The sequence below is a fragment of the Rhinolophus sinicus genome, linkage group LG05 (genome assembly GCF_036562045.2).
Source record: "Rhinolophus sinicus isolate RSC01 linkage group LG05, ASM3656204v1, whole genome shotgun sequence".
Taxonomy (NCBI): domain Eukaryota; kingdom Metazoa; phylum Chordata; class Mammalia; order Chiroptera; family Rhinolophidae; genus Rhinolophus; species Rhinolophus sinicus.
The window spans coordinates 87903521-87924866 of NC_133755.1; the positions used below are offsets into that span (position 1 = coordinate 87903521).

At 38.8% G+C, this 21346-nt stretch overlaps 1 protein-coding gene and 1 pseudogene across 1 annotated transcript; one reads left to right on the top strand and one right to left on the bottom strand.

The window, feature by feature from the left end:
• Window positions 1–230: 230 nt before the first annotated feature.
• LOC109439818 (transmembrane protein 217) lies at window positions 231–1029 on the top strand. The gene is given in 2 exon segments (XM_019720046.2): window positions 231–588; window positions 591–1029. Coding segments are annotated over 2 exon segments (576 nt in total). The 3' UTR covers window positions 809–1029.
• Window positions 1030–13099: 12070 nt separating this feature from the next.
• LOC141571783 (di-N-acetylchitobiase pseudogene) lies at window positions 13100–14617 on the bottom strand (annotated as a pseudogene).
• Window positions 14618–21346: the final 6729 nt, after the last annotated feature.

Genomic DNA, 21346 nt, shown 5'->3' on the forward strand with positions numbered 1-21346 from the left:
CCTGTATGATCTGCTTGCTGCCACCAGACTGCATCCTCTCTCCTCCCCACTCCCACTCCCAATCAATTGTAAACAGTCTTCTGTCTTCCTAAAGTTATTTCCCGGTTTCATATATTTCTCTGTCGTTTCTCCTTTAGGACTGGAGGCAGACACCCTGGTAATTTAATTTACCACATGAATAGGAAGCAGAATTCCCTCTTATATTGTTTGTCTCCACAGGAATTCTCAGCATGAGACAGAAACACTGGTGTGGGATGACCACCAAAACAGGCACCGTGTTAGCAGGGGTTTTTACCATCGTAGCCACTGACATGTACCTCATCTTCGAACAGAAGCCACTGAGGAGCAGCAATTGCACTGAGGTTAACCAATGGAATGAGAGCGTAATTCTCCTGATATGTCAGTTCCTCATCTGTTGGAGTTTGAATATCGCCCTCTTCCTGTCTTGCATCACCACCATCATCAGCTGCTTGCTCATATCCTCAGTACACGCCCAGATGTGCAGGGGCTTGGTGATCTACACCATCTGGATCTTCTTCTTAGAAACTGTAAACATCGTACTACAAATCCTTACCAACAATGTCACCAGCACTGGGAGGTCAGAGTCATGCGCTGGTTTGGCTTGGTGTCCCGTATATTCATGCACTGTTTCTGGATGTTCTTTGTCACTGCTTATGCCCACATAATCTACAAAAGTAAAGCCCAGGGCAATATAATTTTCTACAACAGACGTGTTTCTGCAGGCAATAGAGAGTTCCCACGGTGGAAATCAAAGATAATCAACTTTACCCACCACTACAATGAATAATGTTGGCCCTTTTCTCTCCCGTGAGCGGTAGATCTCCCAGGTTCTCATGGTAGTTCTGTTTCGATCTCTTTCATTTTTGCTGGTCTGTTCAAGTAGAGACCCTACCGTCACCCTTTTGGCCAATGTGGAGAGAAATCCTGCTCACTGAGGATGGTTACTTAAAGGGCATTGTTATTTATCAAGCACTCCTGGAGTTCTCCTTCCTTTTCTGGTCAGTGCCACCTTCCTGGTCAAAGTAAAGAGGGAAAGCCAGTGAAATGAAGCGAATTGCAGTCAGGGAATCCTTTCACCTCGGTATGTCTTCATCAGCCTTCAACCCAGAGCTCTCTAATGTAACCCTGGGACAGGGGTATCTGTATGTGTACCTCAGGTTGCATAAAGGATTCTGTCGGTGACTTTGTGCTGTAGTTTTTCTCCCTGTGTCCTCTCTGCTATATTCCAGATAAGTAAAAGAATAAAAATAGAGAAAAATATTCTTCCTTTTCTGTTTTGAATGCCCTTCTTTCCAAATTTATTAAATAGAGCAAAAGACACTTACTTGGTTAATCAAAAGATACTTGCTAAGCTTCTCTGTGTCTGGACACGAGGAGGATGCAAGAAAAGTGTAAGATTTGAGGCCTGACTTTGAAGATTTTGCAGTTATGAATCACTTAGTCAACCATATGAAACAGTACAAGATTACACATTATCACAGATCAAGAAACTTCACTTTGTGTTCAGGTTTAGAAACTGTCAGAGCAGCTTAAGCCAGGATAGAAGACAAATTGAGCAAACTTCTACTTCAAACATTCGATATTATTTTAAGTGTTTATTTAATAGCTTTCTTGAGGCATAATTGACATATCATAACACATAACATTTAAAGTATATAATTTGACATAAGTATATCCCAGTGAAACCATCACCATGATTGAGTTCATGAACATGTGTGTTACCTGCAAACGTTTCCTCAGAATCCCCGCCTCCCGCCCCTCCCTGCGCTCCCCACCCCACATCACAAGGTACTGATTTGCTGTCACTCTAGATTAGTTTGCATTTTCTAGAATGTTACACAAGTGAATTCATACAGTACGTACTCTTTTTTTGTCTGGCTTCTTTCGCTCAGCCTGATACCTCTAAGATGCATCCATGTTGTTATGTATGTTAATAGTTTGCTCTTCCTTGCTGAGCAGGTGCCATGGCAGGAGTGTACCACAGTCTATGTATCCATTTGCCCAGTGAAGGGCATGTGTGTTTGCAGTTTGGGGCCATTATGAATAAGAACTCTATAAGCATCTGTGTACAAGACTTTGTGTGGACTTAGGATTTCATTTATCTCGGGTAAACACCATTTTAACTTTTTTAAGAAACTGGCAATATTTTTTCTACAGCGGCTGTACAATTTTTCATTCTCAGTGACAGTATATGAGAATTCCAGTTTCTCTATGTCCTTGCCAGCACTTAGTACAGATGATAGATAAGTTTTCAATTTTAGCCATTTTGATAGGTGTGTAGTGGTATTTCTTTGTGGTTTTAACCTGGGTTCTCTAAGGACAAATGATTCTGAGCATCTTTTCATGTGCTCATTTAGCTCCTTATATCTTTTTTGGGTAACGTGTCTCTTCAAATTTTTGCCTATTTTTAAAAATTGGGTTGTTTGTCTTTTTATTGCTGAGTTTGTGGATTTCTTTCTATTCCCCCGCCCATTTTTTAATTGTATTGGGGAAAGGGAACAAGATTTTGTTAGGGAACAGTGTGTATTTCCAGGACTTTATTGGGAAATAGTGTATATTTCCCAGGACTCATCAGCTCCAAGTCAAGTTGTTGTTCTTTCAATCTTAGTTTTGGAAGGTGCAGCTCAGCTCCAAGTCCAGTCCCCGTTTTCAATCTAGTTGCGGGAATCGAACCAGCAACATTGTTGCTGAGAACAGGTGCTCTAACTAATTGAGCCCTCTGGCCACCCGGGAGCTCAGCGGCAGCTCGTTGTCTTCACTCTAGTTGCAGAAGGTTCAGCTCATTGGCCCATGTGGGAATCCAACCGGCAATCCTGTTGCTCAGAGCTCATGCTCTAACCAACTGAGCCATCCGGCCGCCCTATATTTTCTAAAGACAAATCCTTTATCAGATGTATGACTTGTAAATATATTTTCCAGTTTATGCTTTGTCTTTTCATTCACTTAACAGTGTCTTTTGAAAAGCAGAGATTTTTAATTTCAGTGAAGTCCAGTTTATCAACTTGTTTTTTTTAATTGGAATAATTAATTATTCTGACAAAAGCACAAAGTATGGAAAATTAGTGTACTTGAATCATTTCAGAGAGTAGACAAAGCTTCACACTAGCAGATTTTTGTTTTTAGCATCTTTGAACAGAAATATTCAGAATAAAGGCAAATGGCAGGCCAGGCTCTGACCACCTATGGTGAGTGATTCCTCTGACTTAGGGTGTGCAGCTCACAGAACAGTACCGTCTTTTGGGTTTTTTTCCTAGTTGTGGAGGGCGCAGCTCAGCTCCAGGTCCAGTTTCGTTACTAGTTGCAGGGGGCACAGCCCACCATCCCTTGCGGGAGTCCAACTGGCAACCTTGTGGTTGACAGGACATGCTCCAACCAACTGAGCCATCCAGGAGGCAGCTCAGCTCAAGGTGCCGTGTTCAATCTTAGTTGCAGGGGGCGCTGCCCACCATCCCTTGCAGGACTTGAGGAATTGAACGAGCAACCTTGTGGTTGAGAGCCCACTGGCCCATGTGGGAATCGAACCAGCAGACTTTGGATTTAGGAGCATGGCGCTCCAACCGCCTGAGCCACCGGGCCGGCCTATAATCCATTTTGAGTTGTTTTTTTATGTATGGTGAGAGATATAGATCAAAGTTTACTTTTTGCTCCTGGTTTTCTAATTGTTCCAGCGCTAATTCTTAAAAGATTTCCTTTCTCTACTGAATTGACTTCATATATACGTACACACATGCCTGTTTCTGGACCCTATTTTATTACATCGACCTATTTGTCTATCTTTATGCCAGTGCCACCCTGTCTTGATTACGGCAGCTTTACAATAAGTCTCTAAATCATATTCCTCCATCTGTGTTTAAAATTGTCTTGCTGATTTTCGAAATTGTTTTGGCTATTCTAGGTCCTTTGCATTTCCATATGAACTTTAGAATCAGCTTAAAATTTCTATTTATAAAACTTCTGCTGGGATTTTGATTGGGATTGCGTTGAATCTATAGATCAATTTGGGGAGAATTGACATCTCAACAATATTGAGTCTTCTAACCCATGGCAATAGTATTTCTCTCCATTCACTTAAGTCTTTTTTGACATATCTTTGTAGTTTCCCATATACAAGTCTTTGACATCTTTTGCAGATTTATCTCTAAGTATTTTATATTTTTGATGCTGTTGTAAATGGTATTATTTCTTAAATTTTAATTCCAACTGTTTGTTTTTAGGATATAGAAATACAATTTTTTGTTTGTTTGTTTTTTGTCTATTGTACCCTGCTACACTGCTAAACTCGTGTATTAGGTCAAATATTGTTTTTGTAGATTCCATCAGATTTTCTGCATAGTCAGTTATGTTGTCTGCAAATAAGGACAGTTTTACTTCTTCCCGTTCTTCCCTTATTTCACTGGCAGCACCTCCAGTACAATGGTGAGTAGACGTAGTGAGATGGGACATTATTGTCTTGTTCCTTATTTTAGAGGGAAAGCACTTAGTCTTTCTTCAGTAAGTATGTTAGCTATAGGCTTTTTCATAGCTGTTCTATATTAGGTTGAGGAAGTACCCTTCGATTCCTAATTTGCTGAATTTTTAAAAATCAGGAATAAATGCTGCATATTCTCAAATGCTTTTTTCTACACGTTTTGAGATGATCACATCGTCTTTATTTTTTTTAATTATTAATATGGTAAATTATTTCGATAGATTTTTAAATGTTAAAACAGCCATGATATTCTTGGGATAAACTGTTTGGTCATGATGTGTAATTCTAAAGTGGATTAGATTTGTTAAATTTTGTTTAGAATTTTTGTATCTATGTTTATGGGAGATATTTGTCTGTAGTTTATTTATAATGTCTTCATCAGGTTTCGGTATCACAGTAATGCTTTCTTCATAAAAAGGAGTATTGGTTCCTTAAGTATTTGGTAGGATTCAACACTGAAACAATCTGGACCTGGAATTTCTTTGTGGAAAGTTTTTAACTACGAATTAAATTTTTTATAAACAGATAAGGGACTATTGAGATTATCTAGTTCTTCAGTAAGCTTTAGTAGTTTGTGTCTTTTAAAGAAATTATTTTATCTAAGTGGTCAAGTTTATTGCCATAAAGCTGTTCATAACATTTTCTTGTTATCCGTCTAATATCTGTAGAATGTATAGTGAAGTCATTGCTCTCATTTCTGATGTCCATTTGTGTTCTCTCTCTCTCTCTCACATTAGCCTAACTGGAGGTTTATAAGTTTTTAATGAAACCAGTTTTGGGTTTCATTGATTTTACCTATTATCTTTCTATCTTATGTCTCCATCTCCACTGATCTCTGCTCTGATATTTATTATTTTCTTCTACTTACCTTGAGTTAAATTTGTTCTTCTTTCTATACTTTCTTAAGGTAGAAGCTAAGGTCATTGTTTTAAGATCTTTCTTATTTCTAAGATAGGCACTTAGTGCTACTTAAATGGCATCACACAAAATTTGATGTATTGTGTTTTCATTTTTGTCAAATAAAAATACTTTCTAATTTCCTGTTGATTTCTTCTTTGAGCTATGTGTTATTTATAAATGTGCTACTTTGTTCCAAAATTGGAGATTTTCCAGAAATCTTTCTGATATTGATTTCTCATTTAATTTTAGTATGATCAGAAAACATATGTTCCATGATCTGGATCATTTTAAATTTATTGAACATAGTTTTATGGTCCAGAATATGTTCTATCTTGATAAATGTTCCATATCCATCTGGAAAGAATATTTATTCTGCTATTGTGGGTGCAGTGTTCTATAAATGTCAGTTAGGTTAAGTTAGTTGATCGTATTCTTCAAATTTACGACCTTTTCTAATTTTGTGTCTATTTATTCTATTAATTACTGAAAGAGAGGTATTGAGATCTCTGACTATAATTGTGGACTTCTCTAGTTCTCTTTGTAATTCTATCCACTTTTCTTCATGTATTTTGAAACTCTATAGTAGGTGTATAAATGTTTAGGATTGTTATATCCTTCTGATAAATTGACCCCTTTTCACTGTGAAATGACCTCTGTATCTCTGCGATTATTCTTTGCCCTGAAATTTTCTTTGTCTGATATCAAGGTAGCCACTCCAGAATTCTTTTGATTTGTGTTGACATATCACTTCCCACCTTTTTATTTTTAACTAACATATCTGTATTTAAAGTATGTTTATTATAGGCAGTACATAGTGGGGTCTTGCTGTTTTATCCTATCTAACAACCTTTTAATTGGGGTATTTAGATCATTTACATTTAGTGGTCATCTTATTATTTGTTTTCTCTGTGTCCCATCTGTTCTTCTTTTTTTTTTTTTCTTTTTAAGGGGAACAGGACTTTATTGAGGAACAGTGTGTACTTCAGGACTTTTTTCCAAGTCAAGTTGTTGTCCTTTCAATTTTAGTTGTGGAGGGTTCTGTTCAGCTTCAAATTGTTGTCCTTTCAGTCTTAGTTGTGGAGGGCGCAGCTCAGCTCCAGGTCCAGTTGCCGTTTTCTAGTTGCAGGGGGCACAGCCCACCATCCCTTGCGGGAGTCGAACCGGCAACCTTGTGGTTGAGAGGACATGTTCCAACCAACTGAGCCATCTGGGAGCTCAGCAACCAACAACTGAGCCATCCGGGAGGCAGCTCAGCTCAAGGTGCCGTGTTCAATCTTAATTGCAGGGGGCAGAGCCCACCATTCCTTGCGGGACTCCAGGAATTGAACTGGCAACCTTGTGGTTGAGAGCCCACTGGCCTATGTGGAAATCGAACCGGCAGCCTTCGGAGTTAGGAGCACGGAGCTCTAACCGCCTGAGCGACCGGGCCGGCCCACCTTCTGTTCTTTAGGGGCTTTTTCCCTCTCTTTTTCTACCTGCTTTTGGATTAATTTAATATTTCTTAGAATTTAATTTTATCTCCTTTGCTACCTTATTATATATAATCCTTTATTGCGTTATTTTGGTGATTGTTTTAGAGTTTATAGTGTATACATCTTTAACTTATCACAGTCTACTTTCAGGTGATATTATGCCACTTCATATATAGTACAAGAACCTTATGATAGTAAACTTCCAACTTTCCTCTCCTATTTGTGCAATTGTTATCTATCATATGTTTTGCTTTTATGTTATAAATCTCAACCTACATTGTTATTTTTGCTTGAATTATCTCTTACAGAGCCTTAAATGACAAGAAAAATATCATATATTTGTCCATGTTTTTACCATTTCCAGGCTGTTCATTCCTTTGTGTAGTTCCAGATTTCTATCTGATTCCATTTTTCTTCTGCCTGAGCATTTCCTGTAACATTTCTTGTAATACAGGTCTACTGATGGTGAATTCTTTCAGCTTTTGTATGTGAGAAAATATTATTTCACTTCCTTTTCTATAGTTCACATAAATTTTTATTGAATAAGTTTCACATTGCTAATTTTCCAGATGTAAAACTAAAATAAATATCAAGAACAGAATATTTAGTACTGTTTTTCATTCTCTATGAATTATCTTTTCTCCCCCCAATTTTTATACTTAGTTTTTAGATCAGTTTTAGGTTCACATAAAAATTGAGTGGAAAGTACAAGGAATACATAAACCTCCTGCCCCTACATATCCACAGCCTCCCCCACTATAACTAAACTTTTATAACAATCATAAACACCTACTGTAGCGTTTCAAAAAACATGAAGCAAAAATCGATAGAATTACAAAGAGAAATAGAGAAATCAACAATTATAATCAGAGATTTCACACCAGAGTGCTACATTTGTCACAAATGATGAATGTACATTGATACATCATTATCGCCCCAAACCTATAATTTAAATTAGAATTCACTCCTGGTGTTGTACATTCTATGGGTTTGGACAAATATATAATGACATGTGTCCACCATTTACAGAATAGTTTCACTGCCCTAATATTTTTCTGTGTTCTGCCTGTTCTCCCTTTCCCCTAACTTCTGGCAACCACTGCTCTTTTTACTGTCTCCGTAGTTTTACCTTTTCCAGAATGCCATATTGGTGGTATTGTAGAATATATTTTTCTCTTGTATGATTATTTTATATTAATATCAGGTGTACAGCATAGTAGTTAGACATTTATATAATTTAAGGGTTGGCCGGATGGCTCAGTTGGTTAGAACACGAGCTCTGAACGACAGGGTTGCCAGTTCGATTCCCATATGGGTCAGTAAGCTACACCGTCCACAACTAGATTGAAGGACAACTACTTGGAGTTGATGTGCCCTGGAGAATCACACTGTCCCTCAATATTCCCCAATAAAAAAAGTTAAAAAAAAAAGTGATCCCCTTGACTGGTCTAATACTCACCTGGCACTATACATAGTTATTACCATGTTATTGACTATATTCCTTATGCTTTACTTTACATCCCCATGATTATTTTGTAACTACCAGTTTGTACTTCTTAATCCCTTCACCTTTTTCACCCTACTCCCCAACTCCCCTCCCATCTATGATCCCAATAAATCTAGTATTCATCAGATACATACATAGTAATTACAGTATTATTGACTATATTCCTTATGCTATATCCTACCTCCCCATGACTACTTTATAAGAACCAATTTGTACTTCTTAAATTTCTTCCCCTTTTTAACCTATGCCCTCAACCCACCTCCCATCTGGCAACCATCAAAATGTTCTCTCTATATCTATGAGTTTCTGTTCTGTTTTGTTTGTTTATTTTGTTCTTTAGATTTCACATATAAGTGAAATCATATTTCATCTATCTTTCTCTGTTTGACATACTCTAATCAGCATACCCTCCAGGTCCATCCCTGCTGCCACAGATAGAAAAAACCCATTCCATTGCATGAGTGAGCAATATTCCTTTGTATATATGTACCACCTCCTCTATATCCATTAATCCATCGACAGACACCCAGGCTGCCTCTACATCTTGGCCATTGTAAACAATGCTGCAATGAACATATGGATGCACATGTCCCTCAAAGTAGGGTTTTGGGTTTCTTTAGATAAATACCCAGAAGTGGGATTACTGGGTCCTTCTTTGTCTCTTTTATAGTCTTTGTTTTGATACTTATATCATTTGTCTGGTATAAGTATAGCTACTCCAGATTATATCGTTTGTTTGTTTCTATTTTCATGAAATATATTTTTCATCCCTTTACTTTTAGTCTGTGTGTGTCCTTCAATCTGAAGTGAGTGTCTTGTAGGCAGCATATGTAAGGGTTTTGTTTTCTTATCCATTCAGCCACCCTATGTCTTTTGAGTGGATCATTTAATCCATTTACATTGAAAGTAATTGTTGATGGATATGTAGTTATTGCCATTTGATTATATATATGAATACTATATATTAATATATTTATATTCATATATATATATATATATATATATATATATATATATATATATAGTCTTAAAGTAGTCCCTCTAACATTCTTTGTAATACTGGTTTGGTGCTGATGCACTCCTTTAGCTTTTTCTTATCTGAGAAGCTCTTTGTCCTTCTTTGTGCTATTTCAAGTATTGTCTTGCTGGGTGGAGTACTCTTGATACTCTAAGACCTTACTATTTATCACTTTGAATATTTTGTACCAATCCCTTCTGGCCTTCAAAATTTCTGTTCAGAAATCAGCTGACAATCTTATGGGAGCTTCCTTATAAGTAACTAGTTGCCTTTCTCTTGCTGCTTTTAATCAGATTAAGATTCTTTCATTTTAAATATAATGTGTCTTGGAGTGGGCCTGTTTGAGTTTATCTTTTCTGGGACTCTCTGTACTTCCTGGGGTTTATGTCTATTTCCTTCACCAACTTAGGAAAGTTTCCGTCATTATTTCTTCAGATAGGTTCCCAGTTCCTTGCATTTTTACACTTGATGTTGTCTTATCGTTCTACTTTCTATCTCTGAAGTGACTGCTCTAGGTACTTCATAGAAGTGGAATCAAACAGCATTTGTCTTTTTTGACTGTTTTCTCTGACTTAGCGTAATGTTCTCAAGGTTCATCCATGTTGTTGAAAATTTCCTTCTTTTTTAAGGCTGTGTAATATTGCTGTGGTATGTACATACCACATTTTATCCATTCATCTGTTGATGGACACTTGGGTTCCTTCCACATTTTGGCTATGAACATTGTTGTACAAATATCTCTTGGACACCCTGCTTTCAATTCTTTTGGGTATATACCCAGAAGTGGAGTTGCTGTATCATTTGATAATTCTATTTTAATTCTAAGGTTTTTTTAATTCTAAGTTTTTGAGGAACTACCATTCTGTTTTTTTCACCACAGCAGTACTATTTTACATCTCCAAAAGTTCCAATTTCTCCATATCCGCCCCAGTATATATTTTCTTTTTTTGATAGTAGCCTTCCTAATGGGTGATACCTCATTGTGTTTTCTATTTTCATTTCACTAATGCTTAGTGATGTGGAGCATCTTTTCATGTGCTCATTGGTCATTTGTATATATTCTTTGGAAAATGTCTATTTGAGTCATTTTATACATCAGGTTGTTTTTGTTGAGTTATAGAAGTTCTTTATATATTCTGAATACTAAAACTTATCGTATACATGATTTGGAAACATTTTCTCCTGTTCTATGGGTTGCCTTTTCACTCTATTGATTATGTCCTTTGATGCACAGAAGTTTTTTATTTCGATGTGCTCTAATTTACATACTTTTTCTTTTAGTATTTGTTGTTGTTCTGTGCTTTTGATTTCATATACAAGAATACCATTGCCAAATCCAGTGTCATGAAGCTTTTCCTCTATGATTTCTTCTAAGAGTTTTATAGCTTCAACTCTTACTTCAGGTCTTTGACCCACATTGAGTTAATTTTTCACCGTGTAAAGTAAGGATCAAACTTCATTCTTTTGCATGTGGATAACCAGTTATCCCAGCACAATTTTTTGAAAAGACTGTCTGTCCTCTCCCCCATTGAATGGTCTTGTCACCCTTGTTGAACATCGTTTTACTATATGTATTAGTCTGCTCAAACTACCATAACAAACAGCACAGACTGGATGGTTTAAATAGCAGACAGTTATTTCCTCACAGCTCTGAAGGCTAGAAATTCAGGATCAAGGTGCCAGCAAATTCAGTTTCTGGTGAGAGCTCTCTTCCTGGCTTACAGATGGCCTCCTTCTCTCTCTGCCCTCACATGGCCTTTCTTCTGTGCATAGGTGGAGAGAGAAAGAGCTCTCAGGTGTCTCCTCCTCTTCTTTTTTCAAAAAATAGTTTAATGTATTTTAATAACAAACTTATAGAAGCAGCACAGAAACAGACAACATTAAAACCATGTACTTGCGTGTAGGACAACTCAGAAAAGTATAGTAAATGGAAGGAATCTACTGTATGATAAAAATGCTACAAACACCATTTAGTTGCCAACAATAAGAACTGTAGTGGTTTTAAAAAATCCAAATGCTGGCATTGTGCAGAAAAAGTTAACAGGTTTCTCTATAATTGTTACAAAGTTGCTCTGCTGAAACTTGCTCACTGAAACATTTTGATTTGCATTAATGCTTTATGTCCCTGCATTTATATTAAAAATTCACACACAGATAAAAAAAGAAAAACTGCCAATACCTGATTTCTGCCCCCATTTTTCCACTTGCAATCATATAATTAGTACCTTTTAACCCGATGGAGAAAAAATATCTTAAGTTCAGAACTACCAATGACAGAAAGCAAAGATTTTTTTTTTTCTTTTTAAGAATGATTTTTCCCATCATAGTGGATTCTGCTCGTTCTCCATGTATGCAGTGTGCTAGCTGGGTATCCTTTGGTGTAATTGTTACACGTTTGGCATGGACAGCGGACAGGTGTCTTCAAAAAGGCCAATCAGATAGGCCTCACTTGCCTCCTGCAAAGCACCAGTACCTGCATTCTGCAAGCGCAGATCTGTTGTGAAGTCCTGAGCAATTTCTCGCACCAGACGCTGGAAGGGAAGTTTGTGAATCAGAAATTCAGGGAACCTCTGATAACATCCAATTTTATGGAGTGCTAAGGTACCAGACCTGTAATGATGAAGTTTCTTCCCTCTACCAGTAGAGGGCACACTCTTGAGAGCAGCTTTTATGGCCAGTCGCTTCCTCCAGACTTTCCTGTGCGTCGATTTGTAGGCAGTCTGCTTTGTATGAGCGACGGTATAGAGATCTCCTTACCCACTTTTTCTGCGGCTGGAGCTCGGTGAGGTGGCGCTGGCATTAGAGAATGACGGCCTCTTCCTCTGATAAGGACACCAATCCTATTGGATTAGAATCCCACCCTTATGACCTCCTGTAAGTTTTATGACCTCCCTAAAGGCCTGATCTCCAAATACAGTCCCACTGGGGTATAAAGCATCAACATAGGAATTTTTGGGACACAATTTTGTCCACAACACTGTATATGCAAGAGTTTATTTCTGGGCTCTCTATTCTAGTCCACTGGTCTATATCTCTGCCTTTATGCTAGACACTCACACAGTTTGATTCCTATAATTTTCTTATACATTTTGAAAGGAAGAAGTCTGAGACCTTCAACTTTGTTCATCTTTTCTGAAATTGTTTTGGCTATTCGGGGTCTCCTGAGATCCTATATTCTGCTGGGATTTTGATAGGGATTACATTGAATTTATAGGTCACCTTAGGTAATACTGTCATCTTAACCATCTGTCTTCCAATCCATGTCTTTCCATTTATTTGTGTCTTTTTAAATTACTTTCAGCAGTGTTTTCTAGTTTCAGTGTACAAGTCTTTCACCCCCATAATGGGGGTGGGGCTAATCTAATCTAATCACATGAGTCCTAGTGGAAGGTGACTGGAGAGCGTGAGTCAGAGGGAGCTCTGAATGTCATCTGTAGTAATTTCTACATTTACTAAGATGCCATCATCCCTGTTTTTTTTTGTTGTTTAATTTAATGGTGAAGTGCATTCAATGATTTAAAGATTAAATATCCTTGTGCTCTTGTGATACCTGACTTGGTCAAGGTATTTAATTGTTTTACAGTATATTTATATAGTATATAAACAAAGATCTCTTTTTGAGTATTCTAATAAGTAAAATATACAGCAACCTGACAAAAAAATATATTTTTTTATCCCTTCGAGAAACTAGATCTGTTTATACAGATAATGTTCTATTTCTCAATAGTTTGACAGAAGATGTTCATGTTTGTACAGGTTGGTTTTAAGACTTTCCACATTTCTTCAGTTTGTTGTTTGGCTATAGCAGCTCCAGCATTTGCCTGCCACATGCCAGTGCCGTGTAAGCCACATGTCAATGCCGTGTAAGCCACATGCCAGTGCCGTGTAAGCCACATGCCAATGTCGTGTAAGCCACATGCCAGTGCCGTGTAAGCCACATGTCAATGCCGTGTAAGCCACATGCCAATGCCGTGTAAGCCACACGCCAGTGCCGTGTGAGCCACATGCCAGTGCCGTGTGAGCCACACGCCAGTGCCGTGTAAGCCACATGCCAATGCCGTGTAAGCCACACATCTGTATATAGCTGCCTTTAAAGACATGCTCACGGGTTATCACACCACACGTGATGGGTACGGCCAGCAGCATCTTTATAGTTATAATAAGGAGGGTTTTTATTTTAATCCCACCGGATTCCAGAAATAGAACTGTTTACTTGCTTCCTAATAATTTTGTAGGACACCTGACATCCTGCTGCATCACTACAAGGACCCCCAGGGAGGGACTTTTGCAATGGTACAAACATGATCCTCCAATACAGCCGGGCAGGTATAATCACAACCACACAGGGAACACCCATTACACGTGCCTTAGGGTTAATGCCCACCTTGGTGTAGTGTCATATGCAGTTAATGTCTGATCATAGGGAGCCTTGGCTGCTGCAATACATTCTGACAGACCTGCCTTTGTTCATCACAAGACGTAACAAAGAGAAAGTCACAGCATCTGCAATTCCAGTATAATTATAGCACCTGTGTCTATGCACTTTGGCGATCAAGTTACATCACATGTTACCTGGGATCCCTCAATTTCACAATGGAAAGGATCTGTAGGTTCTTTGACTAAAGCACTTAATGCATCATATTCAGATGATGAACAATTAACTTCTTGCTCTGTGTCTATATTAATTCCATCCATTTACCGTGTTTGGACAAGTTAGCTTGTTGACTTATCCAGGACGCTCTGAGAGTAGGATTGACGATCTTCTCTACCCACACGTCTCCTTTTAGCACTGCTCTGGCCCTTTTTGAATGCGCATAGCACGTAAATCCTGAGTCATGTTTTCCAAAGACTGTCACAGTTGTAATCTCCAGTTTTGTCACATATACGAACACAAAGACCTGAAAGACGGGGTGGTGGTGGATGGGTTGGCAGAGCGCTGGATCCTGGCACGGGCAGTTGGCCCCTCCCGGAGCGGCGGCATCAGCAGCAGTGGCCGTAGCTGCAGCGGAGCCATCCCAGGGCGGGCAAGAAGGCGCCAGAGCCTGAGCGCAGGCCTGAACGTGCTGGGGCATCACCTGGTTGTCGGTACTACTGTATTTTATATATAGTTTACACACCCACATAATGGCTTTATTCTGAGGATTTTCACATCTAATTTCTGAAAGGAGATTTTCCTGGAATGCTTTCTTCTTATTTGTTCCCTGACTGGCTTTAGGATCAGCGTTATTCATGCTTAATAAAAGGAGTTGTTTGGTTTTCCATATATGTCTCCATTCTTTTCAATATTTTATATAAGAGCATGAACCGTCCTCAAAAGTTTTGTAGAACTTACCTGTAAAAGATCCTGGATATTCTGAAGGGAAACAGAATTTTTACAACTGCTTTGACTTATTTCCTTGCAGTAAGACTTTTCCATTGACATAAAGTTCTTCATAGTTTTAAGATTGTTTAAATCTCTCCTATGCCTGCAGTGACATATTTATCTGAGATGACTCTCTTTTATTCTTAATTAATTTCACTTATTTTATTTCTCTTTTCAAAAAAAAGAAAAGCTTCCATCAGCAGGCTGGGCAGTCAGCAGTGGCAGATGCCAGGTAGGTCAGCCTGGGTGAGTGGAAAGCCACACTGCTGTGCCCATACAAGCTCCATCCCAGTTGTCGTTTTGTACGGGGTCCCCATGAGAAAGCCCTGGGGTTCTGGGAGAGGCTAAGTGACACCATCCAACAAGGCACTGCCCCCTCCAGGTTTCAGCAGCCCCCACCACAGGGATAACACCTGCTGGCATCCACACGCACACCAGTACCTTCACCACTCTGCCCACGACATCTCTCCTGCACATCTCAATTTTCCAGCTCTGTTTTCCTCTATTTCTGACTGTCCAGCCAACCCCCCAGCCACTGCCCAGGAGGCATTCATGCACTACTTAGGGCATCTTTCACATTCTCCCCTCCCAGAGGCCTGTTTGGGTTTTCATTCCTAGCTCCTGCTTGATGGCCATTCCCAAAACTGTCTGGTTCAGCTCCCAGGCTCACTGCTCTTGCTTTAGATTCTTTTTTTCATAACTGAATCACAGGAATGTACGTCCTTGGATTTTTTTTTTTAATTGCAGTGATTTTTTCAATCCAGCATTTCTAAGAGCTTTCATTAAAAGGAATTCTATGTTAGCTTAAATAGAATTATTTCAAAAATCCAGAAATGTATACTTTCATGAAAGACAACAACACCTCTCAAAAAATAATAATAAATGGAGTCACCTTAAAATGTAGCTGGCGCTGCCATCCCAGAGGAACTGCTTTGCACGTCTTATGCCTCAAAACTTTGAAATGTTAAAGCAGCAAAATAGCCTTTACACTGGGCCTAGAGCCACCATGTGCCTCAAAGAACTGCTTACAAAGATAAAAGGAAAGAGGATGTGATGACTATGGGAATGAAAAAAAATTTTAATCGTTTAAAATTAACATCACTATATTACATTATCTGCACCAATAGAAATGCCTTCCATCTATTGATATAATTGTTCCCCTTCCCTTTCTCATAAATGCCCATTGCCTTTGTCTCATAATCAGAACATTATTTGGGCTTCTGCCTGAATCAGTGCGTCCTGAGTAGTTATTCTTTTCTTTTAAATCTCAAATAAAAGCTTGTTGCCTCTCACCTGGAAAGCCTTTTTATTTTAAGGTTCATATATCGTGGTGACTATGAAGGGGCCTAAAGTGGCCTCACCTTCATGGTCCAGCGTCCCCTGGAACCAGGTATGGTACCTACAGAGGCTCTTTTGTGCTCACGGATTTCATGGACTGCTGTCTCCCTGACTGTGAAGCCCTCTTACATTCAAGCCTTCTTCCTTTTTTGGTTGAGGTCAAACATCTTTATTTGAGGTCAGGTGGGTTTTTCTCTCAAGGAGAGATTTTTCACCTCAAGAGAGGGATTTTTCCCTAATGGAGGGGTAGGGGCGATTACCTCGGGTGCTGACATATAGGGAAATGTCACAGAAGCTTGTTACTGATTAGACAAGTAAAGAGTTAACAGAACTGGGCTTATAAGCTGTGGCATTAACCACTTGGCTCTGACTCCCCTGGCTAGCACTGTACCTGCAAGCTGACAAGCACCTTACATCCATCATAGATGGGAATAGAAGAGTTCCCAATCACAATGGCGACCTCCTGCAAACTAACAAACACGTATCATAGATGGGAACAGGACAGTTCCCAGGAGAACACAATTGTAATGACAGCCCCCCTTGCAAGCTGACAGGCACCCTACATCCTGCATAGAAAAATATAAAACCCCAGCACTCCTTCTCATCGGCACAGCTGTCTCTATTGGACTCTGCCCTGGCTAAACTCCGATTGCCTGCATCTTGCTCTTACCCCTCTGTCTCCGCAGCTCTCTCTCAGACTGCCCTGGCAAAACTCCCTTTGCCAGAACTTTCTCTGCCTGACTTTCAATAAAACTTTCTTGTTCTCCCACTTTGTAGAGTCTCAAGAATTCTTTGCACCTTCTGTGAATGACCACGGGTTAATTCTATGCCAATGCAGTTATGTGGGAACAAATTTTCTTTTATGAGGAGTGACTTTTCACAGCTTTTGCTTGTAAGAAGCGCCCTGGGAGGTGAGTAGCTCTGCAGGGTTTCCTGATGGATGAGTACTCATTTGGTTATTTCACACTCTTTTGCTTCCTTTTCTTGTCTCTGTCTGCTATGTTGCTTGTCTTATGAAAAGATTTCATGGTAAAGGAATCCAAACCTCTATGGGACAATGAAAAGCATTCTTTGGTTAATAAGCAGAAGTTTCTAATAAATGAATAATTTTTGACCATCTGAGTAGGTACTTTAAAATTTCTTACTGTTTGTCCACCTGAAACCTGACATGGTACTTAAAATAATTTAATAACTTTATGATCAGAAATTTGGCAAAATTAGAAGCCTAATAGGAATTTTCTAAGCCTCAGTAACTTGCAAGGCCTTGCTAACAGATAATCAGAAATGCAAACACAGCCCACAACTGCCTGAGACTAAATAAATCAAAAAGGGCAGGAGGTGGGGAAGAAAACTTTTTCAAAAACACAAGCAGCTAAAAGAGTTCCTTTGCCTAAGCAGCACCCTCAGTCTCCTTAACTGAAGTGTTTATCAAGGACAAATACAAATCTTAGAGCCTCAGCCACCTGAATGAATACACTTAAATTATTCCAACTGTTATAAATTAATGGGGGTTTTGTCTTATTGTACCTGTCTCATGGCTAAAAAAAATTCTTTTAATGAAACTATCAGGTCTCTGGTTATGTCTGTTTATATATGTGTATGTATGTCTACCTCCAAAAGGAAATCACTAGACTTGGTTTATGTCAAGACCTCTGTTTAACTGGTTAAAAAATTAAGTGCTCATATGAATTCAGAAATATAACAGAAACTAACCCAAATTCTTTTTAGGATCATGTGATCTGAAAACATATTTACTATTAAAATTGATTTAAATTTGTTGGTTTAATTAAAACAGACATGTCTTTAGAGTTATCAAATTTAATATATTGTCTATCTGTGTTTCCAAAAAGTTAAGTTCGTGTTATCTCTGTTACAGGGTTTGTCAACAAGAAAATAGCTGGGGATAATAATTAATTTTAATATCTCATAAAATGTTCATGAGTAATCCTTGTATAATTATTGAGAATTACTAAATTAAATAGATGTAAATAAAATAAAAGAATTTTGGTGAAACTTTTCATCAATAAATATTTTATGGTGTGTGTACTTAAAAATAGTTCCCCAAAGTCTTTTGGTAACTTGAGACATTAGAGATGTACTATATTAAATGAAAAGATGAAAATTATTGAATATCTTATTTCCAAATAAGATAAAATACTGAAACATTAATTGCTAAATGAATCTAAGTTTACCTACTTGTGGCTTCTTAGTATAGGAAAACTAAAGATATTTGGGTCTATTAATAAAAATGTCTTATGTTATGTTAAGGAAGCACATGGTTCTAAAAATGATGAAATGTATTTGCCAGTCAAAAACCTATTTTTCTAGAGATTACAAAATGTATTCACAGATTTGTCAATCTAAAGAATGCTAATCAGTCTGAGATATGGAGATATGTTTTCATTAAGGAAAATGAAAATAATTTTGTTCTGGTTATTTCAGAATGGGAAGAGAGAAAGAAAGAATTTTATCTCTTATAATTAAGCAGGTTAAATTTCAATTGTTATTATAAGGGCTTTTTAAAAATTAATTAAGCTAACATCAATGACATGCTTATGTAGAGCTAAAACTTAATGTTATTTCTCTGCTAAAAGCACAAAATTTTCCTGTAGTATTGGGGTACTCTTAATAAGAAATTATCAGTGGAAAGCAAAGATTTATGTTTTATTTAAATGATTTCCTGTGTTCTTTATCATCTGGTCTTTAATTGCCTAACTAAACCAAGTCTTCTTAATATTAAAAAAAAAAAACTACTGAAATTTGCTTATAACTATGTAACCTTACGTATTTCTCTTTAAAATTTTTTCTTGTTACTTTGGTTAAATGCATAATTAAGTATTGTTCTATTAAGTATTGTTCCACAATGACCTATGATTCTATTTCATGAAATGTTTTAAACCTCTTGATGTGTTTGACAAACCTCCCAAGATCAGATTCCAAATTGTCTTATTCACATAGGAATAACTTTGGGGTGTTCCAGAAGGCCCCTGAAACATTTCAAAGAAAACTTCTCTCTTTATAAAAGGGGAAAATTAAACTAATTAGGCTTATTTGGTATGTTAATTACATGGGAAGCACTGTCAAATAAGTCATGCTAAACCTTTGATTATATTTACATGGTAGATATATTATTATGCATTTTCTAAAAATTATATACAATTCTGACATGTCCTGGGAATGCTGAAAAACGTAGTCCTTCTCTGTCTCTTAAAGCTGTAACTCTTACCTTGTCTTTGAGATGTAAACACCAAGAAATTAACTAAAATATCCACAGAGATTGAAGGGAATAAAAAAGTGGCCTTTTAAAAATACAGATTGCTCTGTAAGTTCCCTTGCAGATGTTGAGTTATAAAGAAATTAGGTTTTTTACAAAACTACTAAAAATTAATAAAGTGTGGGGGCAGAGCCCCAGAAAGCAGTTTCCAGGCTCTCGGCCTCACATAGACAGGTGCTGGCTCAGGTAGTAAATGGCCAACTGTGATTGCATGGCCATCAGCTGTGGCTAGTTGGCCGTCAGCTGTAACCAGTGAGCCATTGGCCACAATATAACTGCTGTGGCTACACTAGCAGAGAGGAGAGAGAGAAGAAATGGGGGATAGCAAGAAGATGGTGTGGATGGCGGTTTATGGACAGTGTGGATCCAGCCTCCAGTGAGAGTATAGTGCCGCCAGAGAGAATATAGTGGTATGACTCCCCTACCTATGGCCTCCGTGGTGTTTCTTTTTGGCCTCACCATATCTCATGCGTTCTTGTATGGGGAGCGGAGCAGAGAAAAGAGGATGCCCTGCACTACACATGGCGCAGCAAGCAGGGTCTCCCGCATGACAAAAGGATAAAACAAATGACTGTACATGAAAATGGGATGTATGTTTTCAGAAGAAGAAGGTATGAAGTGCGAAGATGCATTTTTGTTGAGGGAAAGGAAAATAGAATGTGTTTTTTTGGGTAAGGTAGGATATAAAGGACATGGGGTTGTTTTTGTTTTGAGGGTATTTTGGTAAACAAAGCAAAAGAAAAGTAATTTTGTCCTAAACTAGAAGATTGTTTCAAAATTAGAAAGGAAAAAATAAGACAAAAATGGAAAGGTACAGGTAAGTTGCATGTTTGTGTATATTGCAGAAGGTTTGTGGAGGAGGAAAGAATTTCCATATGGTCCAGCTAACTAAGACTGGAATGGGAAACTGAGTCAACTACATTATGTGTATATGGATGTATATAAACTCTCACCAGACCTTTAACCATGGCCATTTTTAAGCCTTTTGTAATTTACAGACAGTTATGGTTTTACTCTGATACTTTGGCAAAATATACTCCGACAACTGTGTTTCATCTTCAAATATTCATTAAAAACATCTTACAAGTACTCTAAAATACAGGTTTCTCGTAAGTTTAAAAACATAACACTGGGGAATGGTGGCAGCGGGTCGCACTTTTTGAGTTCTCCGTCCGATCTTATCAGAAACGGGAAGTTTATAACCCATCAAAGGACTCTCTGCTCATCACGCAGAACAGCGAAGAGACTCGCACAGGGATTACTTGCAGGTGGGGAAAAATTGGGCGAGCAGGGGAAGAAGGAAGGGAGCAGAGCGGAGACACACCGCACCTGCGGCGGTGGGGACGCGGGTTGGAATCGTGGTCCACACCTGTGGCTGTAGAAATTTGGCCCCCACCCTCAGGTTGTGGAAATCTGCTCCGCACCTGTGCCTGTGAAAATCCAGCCCACACCCACGGCTACAGATATGCAGGAGATCCCAGGACGGAGGGGAGCGTGGAAGCCAGGAGGTGGGTGCTTTGCCCTGCGTCCCACAGGGGACCTCTCCCGCCGCAGGGGCAGCATATCCAGCATTTGAGGCAATAACTTCAGCTAATACCTCAGTTGGTCCTTGGGCCGGACAAGGAACACAGACTCCATACCTGGGCACCTTCCCGCTCTTCCGACCCTACCCCGCCTTTCTAGAGACTTGATCTAGCCCCTGCACTAAGGAGCAGCGGCAGATTACAGAGGAGCCTTGGAGCCCGGCTCCGGGAAGACAGGCGGGCCCAGGGAGGAGGCTAGGAGCTGGGAATCTTCCGCCCCAGCCACCACCTTTTCTGGCCCGTAGGAAGAGTGTAAGACAGAGGGCTGGGAAAGAGAAGACCCCTCCTTCCATCCCCAGCCCCCACCCTTTCTAGCCAGCCTAGAGCGGGGCAAACACATCCCCAGCTGCAGAGACGCAGGGGTTCCCAGGACAAAAGAGAGAACACAAAAGCCAAGTGCCGG